The sequence below is a fragment of the Balaenoptera acutorostrata genome, chromosome 8, assembly GCF_949987535.1.
Source record: "Balaenoptera acutorostrata chromosome 8, mBalAcu1.1, whole genome shotgun sequence".
Classification (NCBI taxonomy): Eukaryota; Metazoa; Chordata; class Mammalia; order Artiodactyla; family Balaenopteridae; genus Balaenoptera; species Balaenoptera acutorostrata.
Window position 1 is genome coordinate 39,273,101 of NC_080071.1, and position 12,196 is coordinate 39,285,296.

The following is a 12,196-nucleotide window of genomic DNA, read 5'->3' on the forward strand; positions in this document are numbered from 1 at the left end:
AGAGGCTGGAAATGCCCCATCACTTGGTAGTGCTACTAGTATTCAAGCAGTTAGGGCCAAGGGCAGAGAACTAGAACAGCTGAAAACTGTACCTAGAAACCCATTTGGGGTCTATTATAATTGACATACAGTGGATGTTCAATAATGTTGACCAAACTAAATAAGGATCTAGCCATTAGGTGCCTTCTGGAAATGACATCTTGGTCCTTTTAACAGCTACCATCCCATTTCCACAGGTATAATATGAAAATAAATGGAATAACTTCAAACATATGAGTACCATGGGTTCTTGAGAAATTGCCTGGGAACTACCAGAACTTCAGTAAGTTGAAAGGGAGGATTATTACAGATGGACGCACAAAATATGTCAATATCTCTACCTACCATTGACGTAGAGCGTGACAGAACTCCTGTTCCTTCCTGCCACAAAGGTGTATTCACCAGCATCGCTATGCCTGGTCTCAGAGATAAACATCCGGTGGATTCTTCTCTCCACCACATACTGGTGTCGTTCTTCAACTTGGAAATTGATTTCAATGCCGTCTTTATACCAGTGGGCATCTACATCATCTTCATTGACCTCAAACTCAACGACAGCACGTTGTTTCTCAATAACCTTTTAATGGAGAAACAGGAAAAGAAAATTGAAGCCCTGATTTCCTTTCGGTTTTAACCTGTTTCCAAAACAGCTCATTTGAAGAGCATGTCAAACCTACATATTATGATATAGGAAGTTGACTGGTTATAGCACATTCTAAGTTTTCCTGCATATCCTTGGACAAAAGGTGCCCATACTTCTTTTGCTTACATCTGCACGGAGGCAATGATTTCATCCTTAAATGTTTGCTTCTTAGTTAATCATAACAGAAATAATGACACTTTGCAGGACTTCCTGGTGGCGCAGTGGTTAAGAATCCGCCTGCCAATGCAGGGGACACAGGTTCAATCCTTCAATCCCTGGTCTGGGAAGATCCCACATGGCGTAGAGCAACTAAGCCCATGCGCCACAACTACAGCCTGCACACCACAGCGACTGAAGCTCGAGTGCCTAGAGCCTGTGCTCCACAACAAGAGAAGCCACTGCAATGAGAAGCCTGTGCACTGCAACAAAGAGTAGCCCCCGCTCCCTGCAACTAGAGAAAGCCTGCACGCAGCAACAAAGACCCGACACAGCCAAAAGTAAATAATAAAATAAAAATTAAAAAAGAAAAGAAATAATGACACTTTACATCTGAGGGCTGTTTATCATTGACAAAGTTCTTTTAAGTTACTGCTCAATTTGATTTCATATGATGTGAACCTTATAGGCTAGGTAGGAACTGTTATCCTCGTTTTTAAAAGTGAGAAAATCAAGGTTCAGAATTGGTCAATAAAGGATGAAGGACATATTTGGGTTATCTGAGTATGCACTGAAGGCTTTTTTTCACTCTGGCCTAATGTAATGCCTGGCTCTCCTTGGATGAGCAATATGATAAACATGAGCTCAAGTGATACTTCTCTTCACATGTTATCTCCCCGTTATATCGCGTGGGAAGACTGGCACCCATGAGGACAAGCCGTACATGTGCAGTCGAGAGCAAAGGTGTTTGCTCAGCATCGCTGCTAGGAATCCAGCTTTGCTCAAACTGGTCTTCCTCTTGGACCTCGGAGGGAGTTTTCCCAGTCAAGTCCCCACACAGCTGCCTCTCCAAGGTAGAAGGCTTCTGAGAAAATGCCACCTTGTTCTGAATTCCCTTAATTCCAGTTGCTGTGCGAACATCACAATTTAAATTTTAGTTCCTTTAGGGTTGATGTTGCTTGGTAAGTGGCCATTTGACAGTGAAGTGTCTACAGCTGCTTTCATTAAAGTATTTAAACAGCTGCGAAGGATACACTTACTCCCTAAGCGAGAGGAAACTGTGACTAAGTTGATGTCAGCACAAGAGTGTAAGCTGGTAGGGATAAGCTGATTTCATTTTTTCAGAAGACTGTGGTTAGAAAATTTAAAAGTCAAAAAATTAAGTGACATTCTCTATGAGGACATGGGGATGGGGAAGGGTAAGCTGGGACAAAGTGAGAGAGCGGCATGGACATAGCTACACTACCAAATGTGAAACAGATAGCTAGTGGGAAGCAGCCGCGTAGCACAGGGAGATCATCTCGGTGCTTTGTGTCCACCTAGAGGGGTGGGATAGGGAGGGTGGGAGGGAGATGCAAGAGGGAGGGGATATGGGGATATATGTATACGTATAGCCGATTTACTTTGTTATACAGCAGAAACTAACACACCATTGTGAAGCAATTATACTCCAATAAAGATGTTAAAAAAAATTAAGTGACAAAATGATAGATTAGGAGCTACTGATGACTTCTCCAAAAATTCAGCATGTGGACAATTACCTGAACCTCCCTTTTAATGCTTCGGATGCGAACGTCTCTGCCCTCCACAAAGAGGCTGGCAGTGGACATGTTGCCTCCAGCCACCACTGTGTACTTCCCAGCATCAGATAACCGGGTGGATGGGATCAGAAGGCGGTGGACGTATTTCTCCTTCTGTATCTTTATTCTATGCAAGAAAGGGAAATTGAGGTTTAACGTATGATGACTCAAAGGAAACTGGGAATCACTGGGATGCGGCAAACAAACCAACGGACCTGTCCACAAGCTGTAGCTCTTGGCCATCTTTCATCCACTGCACAGTGATGTCAGGTTCAGAAACTTCACATTCAAACATGGCTCGCTTCTTCTCGAGAACCTTAATGTCTTTAATGTGTTTCCTAAATTCTATATGACGAGCTGGAGAACAGCGTGTAAAAAAATTAATCTTTCTAACAGCTTTGCTAAGATATAATTCACATACTATACAGTTCACCCAGTGAAAGTATACAATTCAGTGGCTTTCAGTATATTCAGAGTTGTGCAACCACCACCATAATTAATTTCAAAGCATTCCCATTACCCCCAGAAGAAACCATGTACCCCTTAGCCATCACCCTCCAGACACCTCCCTTTGTCCTCCCCTCAGACTTAGGCACCCATCTATGTCTCTACAGATTTGTGCACTCTGAACTTTTCCTGTAACTGGAATCATACTGTATGTGGTTCTTTGTGACCGGCTTCTTTCACTTGGTATAAAGTTTTTTAAGGTTCATCCATGTTGTAGCATGTATCAGTACCTCCTTTTTATTGCTGAATAATATTTCATTGCGTGGATATACCTCATTTTACTTATCCATTCATTAGCTGATGCTCTAACATTTTATATAGTGTGTTTGCCATTTATGTTTATGGATATGACATTTATGAAACCATACCTTCCACATAAAGAGTGGCTGTCGAGGCAGCTTTTCCAGCCACAAAGGTGTACTCAGCAGCGTCCCCAAAGTGAACATTCCTGATGTTCAGTGAGTGGGTGAGCTTTTTGGTTCTCATCTGGCACCTGTCAGTTGATTTGATTTCCACGCCATTCTTCAACCATTTGTAAGAGATGCCTTCATAGTTCACTGTTACCTCAAAGGTAATGGTGTCTTTTTCTTCAGCATTGATGTCCTTCAGCATGGATGTAATCATGATTGCTGCAAAGGGGGAAGGAAATACATCCAAGGAGATTTTGTGTCAATACGACGTGGGTTATAACAGGCACAGAATGAAAACTTGGAATGTTCTTAGTACGTCTGTTTAGGCGATCACAGTTCAGAGAGGTGAGCCATGATACCTTCCAGGTACCCCTCTACAGGACAATGTCAAGTGACAGGGGAACAGAAAAAGCAAGAGATAGACACTGGAGCATCTTTATAGGTAGCCTTTCAATGCTACCCTAATCAAAAATTTTATCCAGATGCCTGACTCAGTGTGGACACAGTAGATGTTTCAATCAAGGTAACTGGTCAGGAAGAAAAAGTGTAGGCTATGGAATAACAATGAGTCTACTGGATATTCTGTGTGTGTGTGTGTGTGTGTGTGTGTGTGTGTGTGTGTGTGTATATATATATATATATATATATATTTGTATATATATTTTACTTACGGGTCACTTTCAGAGTGGCGCTGACTTGGTCATTGCCACAGACAAACGTGTATTCCGCTGAGTCCTCTGTGCTGGTGTTCATGATGATCAGCTGGTGGAGTTTTCCCTGCACCACGATCTTGAACTTTTCACTCATTTCAATCTCCACCCCATTCTTTAGCCACATGGAAGGCACATTGAAGTGGGAGACCTCACACTCAAAGGAGGCAGTTTTGGTCTCAGGTACCTCAATGTTCTTCATGGTTTTTGTAATATGTAATGCTTGGGAAAATCAGAGAGCACTTTGGTTAATATATTTTATTTTTAAAAAAAGATGGAGCAAACAAACGAATGAATACATGGAGATCACCTAGAAATGCCACAGGGGCTGCCTCATACTTACTCTCCACGAATAGTTTCGCTTTGCATTCCAATTGCCCCACCACAGCTGTATATTCTCCAGCGTCCAAGGGGGAAATATGCTGCAGCATCAGTTTGTGGACCTTCCTTTCTGAGACCAGCCTGTGTTTGTCACTCGGCTTAATCTCCACATTCTTGTGGAACCATTTCACCGGCACTGTGTCGTGGGAAACGCTAACTTCAAAGGCAACGGTGGCATTTTCCAAGGCAGTCACATCCTTTGGCTTCTTAATGATTTTGACGGCTAATGAGGAAAGTTGAAGCCATTTAGCGATATGGTTAACTTCATGGTAACCACAAGTTGGCTACTTGTAAAGTGTTTCTAAGTCAACTTACTCTCAACGTGCAGTCTGGCACTGGCTCCCAGCCTTCCAAGCTTGAAGCCATAAACAGATTCATCCGCAACGGCACAGTTTTTAATTCTCAGAGAGTAAACTGTTCCTTTGACTGAGACAGTGTACTTGTCATTGGATTCCAGCACAACCCCGTTTCTGATCCACTGGACACCTTTTACATTAGGGTGTGTGAGCTCCACAGTGAAAACAGCATCTTGCGTCTCTGTCACCGTGAGGTTCTTCAGAGTCTTCTTAATTTTGACAGCTGAAGACAAATTTATGATTTGTTTAGAAAATAAAGATGATACCATTCATGCAAGAGAAGTCCCAAATAAGATTGCTACCGGGTCATTTTGCAAAAGAATGGTTATCAAAGAATCTGCAGTTATGCAGCATCTCTAGAGTTTTTAAAAGACACTGAGATTATTCAGGAAAACCTGGGGTCCAGTTTGAAATGTACCTTGTATAATGTCTTTTCTATACTTGAATGAGATGTAGTTTGCATAGCTGTATATTAATAACTTAATCAATGGATTGGAGAAGAGTGAAAGAAGAATACAGACTGCGAGCATCTAATTTGCTGCTCCACAGAGCTGGAACCTAAGACATGGCTTCTTCACATAAACTCATAAGCAATTTTGCACCTTGTGGTACATGGCTCAGAAAGAAAGTTCGAGAGCTTATAATGATTTTATGAAATGAGGATTTATGGCATCCAAAATGATCATACCATTTGACTTTTAGAATAACTGCCAAAAATATAATACGATTTTTTAGTGGACAAATCTGTTATTATATCACTGACCTTCAACTTTAAGTTTGGCAGATGTTTTGGAAGTGGCCACCTTGTAGGTGTATTCTCCAATGTCATCTAGTTTGGTGGCGGCAATGATAAGCCTCCTTTTGTGGCCATCAGATTTACTTCTGATGTTTTTACTCAGTGGTAGGTGTTTGCCATCCTTCAACCATTCTCCTTCGGAATCTGGGTTGGCAACTTCACATTCAAACACAGCTTCCTGGGATTCAGCTACAGTCTGATCTGTGAGTGGCTTAGAGATGGCACCCCCTTTGGAACAAGAGAAGTACAAGTGTGAGTCTTTTAAAAATATTTATACAATAGAAAAATCTTTGCACAATTAAATATAAAACATCAAATTTTAAAATATGATTCTGAACATCATGAAATGTCTAATAAAATTATTTTTACGCACTTTAAGAAGGTATCACAGAAACCCCTCATTCTAAGTATGTATCACTGATAACCAGGGAAACTACTGGAATCAGAAAGGTTTTGCAAAGGAAAAGCAACTGTTAAGTTATACAGAACTCTGAGAACCTTAATGTGAAGCACACCTCATGGACGGCCCGTAACTCAGTTCCTTCCTCAAAAGCATTCTGCTTAGTCATCTAAGGATGATTTCCTGAAAATACACCTAATATCTGACTGGAAAAAATTTTGCTGAACAAAATGTATAGTCATCAATGTTTCTAGAAGATTAGGGATTCCTATATACTAAAAATCACTGTTTTGACAAATGTCATCTCTTCTACAAAGTTTTCCCCCATTGCCTCCAGTGCCATCATCCGCTGGCAGAAATAATTACTCCTTCATCAAGTTAGTTGCTAATGTATCTGTCCCTCTCTATATTGTGAATTCCTCAAAAACAATATCATGCCATATTCATTTTTGTATCCTGAGTTCCTAGCAGCCTCTGGTCAACGGCAGGTACTTTAAAAATGTTGGGTGAAATCACATAGAGGCTCATAGTTTTTTCTTGTTTCCACACATTTAAAAACATGTCATTTATATTAAACATATCAAAGTGCAGAATCTAAAATTCTGTTTCAGAAGTTTTTCTCATGGTCAAATCTTTGAGGAAATCTCAAATGTAATAAAGTATAAACCATGAAATTTTCATACCTAAGACACTATTCCCATTTGACTTGCTTATATACCATGGATTGCACAATTTAATCTCCTCAAAACCTAAATTGTTATGTACCAAACAAATTAATGATGATGCCTAATTTTTTCTTGACAGTTGGTTTAGACTTTTGATTCTTCATTTTTAAGCTGGTGGCTTCTGCTGAGAATGGTCTACTTCACTTCACAAGAGACACACAGACACATACATTGAGGTATATTTTTAAAATATTCATTGGGTTCATTATAAAGTATGAAGGGAACAAAGAAAACAAAAGTGAATGAAACAAGAGCAATAAAAAAAAGAAATACATCTTTACAGTAGGAGAGTTTAAACAAAACTCAGTCCAAACGTTAACTCATCAATCTATCATGTGCAACGTATTGGACTATACAAAGATGAGAAAGAAGCAATTCCACATTTGGGGAGCATCTACTCAGGTGTGGGAAGAAGAAACGGAATAAAACAAGTATATGAGTCAGGGTCATGAAAGAAACACACATAAAGTGAGCCTGAGGTTGGAGGGTTAAGATCTTCTACAAATGGGAAGATCAAGGAAGGCTTCACAGAGGAGATGGCATTTGAGCTACGACTTCCTGGAAGAACATTTGGAATTTAGGCTGATGGGAATAGTGTCAAGGGTATTATTAGTTTTGAGAACAGCATAAGCAGAGGCAAGGAAGTGGGAAACTGGTGGGAATTTGGGAGGAAATGGGCAATGATTTCTTAAGTTAAAACAACTGCCCTACATAAGAACTTAGGTTAAATGATAAATGTACTAACCTGCCACGGTAAGTTTTCCAGATGTCATATTTTCTCCAGCATAAAATGTATATTCCCCTTCATCGTCTTTCATCATATTTAGAACCGTCAACTTATATATTTTTCCATGAGCTTCAATTTTATATTTAGGACTGGGTTTGATTTCCTTGTCCTTAAAATTCCACAAGACATCAATTCCTGAGTGGGACAGTTCAACTTCCAAGACCACGTTTTGGGTCTCTGTACAGGTAAGGTCATGAAGACCTCTGATAATTTTAATTTCTGGGGGGAAAAATAAAATAATCACTTGGTTACTATTATACTGGGAAAATAGAATGCTTAAAATAATACTAAGTGACATGGAACAATTCTTACTTTCTACAGAAAGATCACAGCTGGTTTCAACTCTGCCAACCATCAGCTTGTAAGGACCTTCATCTGAAGCATAGGTCCGGTTAATCACAAGTCGCTGCTTAGTGCCTTTGACAATGGCATGCACGCGATCATCAGGCTTGATTTGTTCATCATTTAAGTACCACTTAACAGAAGTCACATCAGGGACTGAGACCTTACATTCGAGCACAGCCTTGGTGCCCTCAAGCACGTTAATGTCTTTTAGAGGTGTTATCACATCAACACCTGCAAAACCACACACACACAAAGGAATTGTGAATACAAATTTTGTTGGAAACGTGTGCTCACTTGACAGCATACAACAAGACTATGTAAGTCGCACTCACTGTAGACAGAGACGCGCCCACTGGTTGACAGTCCAAGGGCAGGAATGGTGAAGGAGTAATGTCCAGCATCCTCCTTAGTCATGTCTTCAATAAGCAGCATGTGTGACTGCTTGTCTATCACAATGTGAACCCTGTCGCCCGGCTGCACTTCTTCGCCATCCTTCATCCAGACACCGTCCACATTCTCTAAGGAGACTTTAACTTCAAGCTGAACAATGTCACCCTCGCAGACTTTTTGATCACTGAGTCCTTGTAGGATAGCAACGGGGCGGGCTGTGAAATATGGGGAGAAAAAAGAATGTTATGATTATTTATTATCAATAAGCCATAGCGATGCTCACTGCAGGCTGACAGGAAGGGGAAGGCTTACGTTTCATCTTTAGTTTACAGGTTGTCTTTTTCCCGTCGACAACAAAGCTGTATTCTCCCTGGTCCTCTTTGGTCACATCCTTGACTGTGAGGTTCTGACGTCCACGGCGAGATGTAATTGTGTACTTGCCATTGGATTTAAGCTCCACATCATTATGATACCATTTGCCTTCTATATTTTCCGGGGTTATAATGCACTCTAACTCTCCTGAAAATGATTCTGGAACTTCTATGTCCTGAAGTTCTTTCACAAACTCAATGACTGCACCTGAGGCATAAGAGAAGGAGAAGTTAATTTCCCTGGAGAGTTATGCATCTAGACTTAGGATAGAGAAAATTCCTTGTAAATCTCTTATCCCGCCCCCCACCCCATACTATCAGGAATATTCTTAATATCTAACTGCTGGACTGAGAAATAAATTGTCAATTAAAAGGAGTTACTTTAATTTAAAAATTATTTTTAAAGCACAGAATTATATTTCAATAAAAAATTTAAAAGCAACGTATCAGAATGACCTTGCTTTTCAAAATCCAAATTGTCAGGAATTCCCTGGTGGTCCAGTGGTTAGGACTCAGCGCTTTCACTGCCAAGGGTGCGGGTTCGATCCCTGGTCGGGGAACTAAGATCCCACATGCCGCACAGTGCGGCCAAAAAAATAAAAAATACAAAATCCAAATTGTCAATATTCTTAATTACCAGTATAAATTCATGAGTCTTGCTATGGAGCTTATATTTAATTCCCAAGTAATTCATTTTATGAAGTGAAAATTGCATAGCTAATTTTTTTTTTTTTTAGAAGAAACTGAAGCTGTTTTCTTTTCTTTTCTTTTTTTTTTTTTAAAGAAATTCACGTTCTTTTATTTATTTATTTATGACTGTGTTGAGTCTTCCTTTCTGTGCGAGGGCTTTCTCCAGTTGCGGCGAGTGGGGACCACTCTTCATCGCGGTGCGCGGGCCTCTCACTGTCGCGGCCTCTCTTGTTGCGGAGCACAGGCTCCAGACGCGCAGGCCCAGTAATTGTGGCTCACAGGCCCAGTTGCTCCGTGGCATGTGGGATCTTCCCAGACCGGGGCTCGAACCCGTGTCCCCTGCATTGGCAGGCAGATTCTCAACCACTGCGCCACCAGGGAAGCCCTGCATAGCTAATTTTATCACATACTAAGGGTGACTTTAAAACTTAGGAATGAAATCATTATTTACTACCTTCGACAATAAGTTTAGCCATTGTTTTTACGTTTTCATCTTCCGCAAGTACACAGCTATAGTCTTCAGCATCAGATGTGTCAACTGTCAGGACGGAGAGGAAGTGAACTTTCCTGTCAGAGAGCATCCTATATTTATCTCCTGTGTGAACCTCCACGCCATCCTTATACCATTTCACTTTGACAAATGGCTCTGAGGTTTCACATTCAAATGTTGCCATGGTGTCTTTTTCCTTAGCAACAACATCTTGTAATTCCTGTGTGAAAGTGATCAATTGCTTGGCTATAAGAAAAAGGAAAATAAAAAAGCACATTAAATTAAATTCACAATTTGGATAATGGGAAAAGAAAATAAAAAGAAATACACTACTGGATATTCATGGATAAATAGAAACAGATCCATCAAATGAAAGAAATTCAAATTACCCTGGACGAGTAAGAATGCGTGACTTGAGGTTTCCCCAGCTATATTGATGGCTTTTACCATGATGCTGGCAGAGTCCTCAGCCGTCACATCTCTTATGACCAGCTCACAAACATTGTCTTCAGGCCAGTACCAGTAGATTCGGTCAGAGCGCTCAATCTTTACACCGTTTTTGTACCACTCACATTCAGGATCTGGTTTCCCCACCACTCTGACCCGGAAGTGTACATCAGATCCGTGGTCCACTGTTTGGCTTTGGATTCTTTCAAAGATTTTAGGAGCCTCCATACTAGGACTTAGTTCAATTTTATCAGGTTTAAAAGTTGGAATAGTGATTTTGCCTTCTTCAGCAAGGGCTTTCTTCTCCTCTTCAGTTAACTCTTTGGTCCAGTGGAGAAGTTCATCTTTTGTCTTCCTTAGAAGTTCTTCATAGGATTCATCCTTCTTACGAGACTTGAGCTCCACAGCAGTAATGGCTTCGTAATAGCCTTCCTCAGTCCTGCGCTTGAACTTACTACGCAGCTCTTCTGACTCTTCAGACACTTTTTCATGGGCAATTCTTTCAGCCCTTTTCAACCTCACAATTTCCTTAGTTTCAGTGGTGTCAGCAGGTCTGTCTACCTTTTGTACTTCGAACTGAAGTTTTCCAGGTTCATGTACGTGAAACTCAGGCTTTGGCTCAGGGGCTCGCCTAAGGACAGACCTAAAATCTTCCCTCTGTTGGATCTCAAGCTTCACTTTATGCTCTATCACACCTTCAGGGTTTTCTGCAGTGACCTTGACTTCACCTGTATCATATGATTTGCAGTCCACGATGTCCAGATAATGAATGCCATCATAGCGAACTCTGAATCTTTTGCTTTTGCGGATGAGCTGCCCATTGAGGTACCAGTTGACTTTGGGCTGAGGGTAGCCTGTCACTCGGCAACGGAATCTGGCGGTCTCCCCTTCAAGTACTCTTGCTGGCTCTGGGAACAAGACGATGTCTGGCTTTTGCTTCTCTTTTTGATCGGTTGTCACACTTGTAACACCTTCATGAGCCATCCGCTCTAATTCTTCAATTCTCTGTAAGCCTTTCCTCCCCTCAGGCAATTGAGATTCTTCCACGAGACTCTTCTCATCTTTGACAATAAGGGTAGCAGATGTATGATCTGTTCCATATTTGTTAGTAGCTCTGCAAGTAATGATACCACTGTCTCTGGAATATGCAACTCCATAATCAAGGCTGCAATACCCAAATTCATTGATCATACGGAGCCTGTTGGCAGCTTCCAGTGGCTTTCCATCATGGAGCCATTCCACCACCATCGTTGGGTCACCAATTGGTGTTAGCCTGCATTCAAAGTGGGCAGGCCCAAAGCGCTTGAGTCTTAAGGAAGTGAGTTTTTTCTTGAAAAATGGTTTCTGTTGTTTCTCTTTGTCATAGAGGTCACCCTCTTCCCATTGCTCTTGACCATATCGCAAATGGAGGGGCTCTAGTTCTGGGGCTGCAATCTCCTTTGCTCTATATGTCCCTCGTGGGATGACTAATTTTCTCTCTGGCTCAGGCTCTGCAAACTCAACTTCAACATTTACTTTGCATCTTGTAGTGTCTCGGCCAGCCTTATTAATGGCAGTTGCAGTGTACCAGGCAGAGTCTTGGCTGACAGTGGAGTCAATTTTAAGGGCAGCTTCTCCCTTGGTTCCTTCAATTCTATTAAAAGTGGGAAAATTAATCATCAGTACAGAAGTAGTTGTGGCTTCCTTGGTTATTGGATTTGTGTAATGAGCTTAGCTTTATTATTTTTCAAGCAAACTTACCTGATTTTTGGATATTTATGAGGTACAATGATCTCACTGTTTTTCAACCATACAATGTCAGGGTTGGGGTTACCCATAGCTCTGACTTTCATTTCAAGTCGGGAACCTTCCTTTATGTTGAGATTTTTCAGTTTTTCCACAAACACTGGTTTTACCTGATGTTCCACAGCTGAAAAGAGAAAGGTCATGACTCTGAGTGAGTAGGGCTGAACTACCTGTTTATAACCCAAGTG

The 12,196-nt window shown here is 41.1% G+C and overlaps 1 protein-coding gene across 3 annotated transcripts in view; it reads right to left on the reverse strand.

Moving 5' to 3' along the window:
• The window catches only part of TTN (titin), a 287,640-nt gene that overhangs the window by 245,157 nt on the left and 30,287 nt on the right, over window positions 1-12,196 (reverse strand). For all 3 annotated transcript variants that reach the window (XM_057551572.1, XM_057551571.1, XM_028168572.2), the window contains exons 26-40: window positions 11,964-12,132; window positions 10,166-11,856; window positions 9,741-10,022; window positions 8,538-8,804; window positions 8,168-8,440; window positions 7,803-8,066; window positions 7,449-7,709; window positions 5,546-5,806; window positions 4,742-5,005; window positions 4,389-4,649; window positions 4,007-4,267; window positions 3,294-3,554; window positions 2,634-2,775; window positions 2,380-2,545; window positions 385-616 (exon numbers count right to left, since the gene is read on the reverse strand). In XM_057551572.1, coding sequence (XP_057407555.1) covers window positions 385-616; window positions 2,380-2,545; window positions 2,634-2,775; window positions 3,294-3,554; window positions 4,007-4,267; window positions 4,389-4,649; window positions 4,742-5,005; window positions 5,546-5,806; window positions 7,449-7,709; window positions 7,803-8,066; window positions 8,168-8,440; window positions 8,538-8,804; window positions 9,741-10,022; window positions 10,166-11,856; window positions 11,964-12,132 — 5,055 coding nt within the window. The remainder of the gene's footprint in view (window positions 1-384; window positions 617-2,379; window positions 2,546-2,633; window positions 2,776-3,293; window positions 3,555-4,006; window positions 4,268-4,388; window positions 4,650-4,741; window positions 5,006-5,545; window positions 5,807-7,448; window positions 7,710-7,802; window positions 8,067-8,167; window positions 8,441-8,537; window positions 8,805-9,740; window positions 10,023-10,165; window positions 11,857-11,963; window positions 12,133-12,196) is intronic.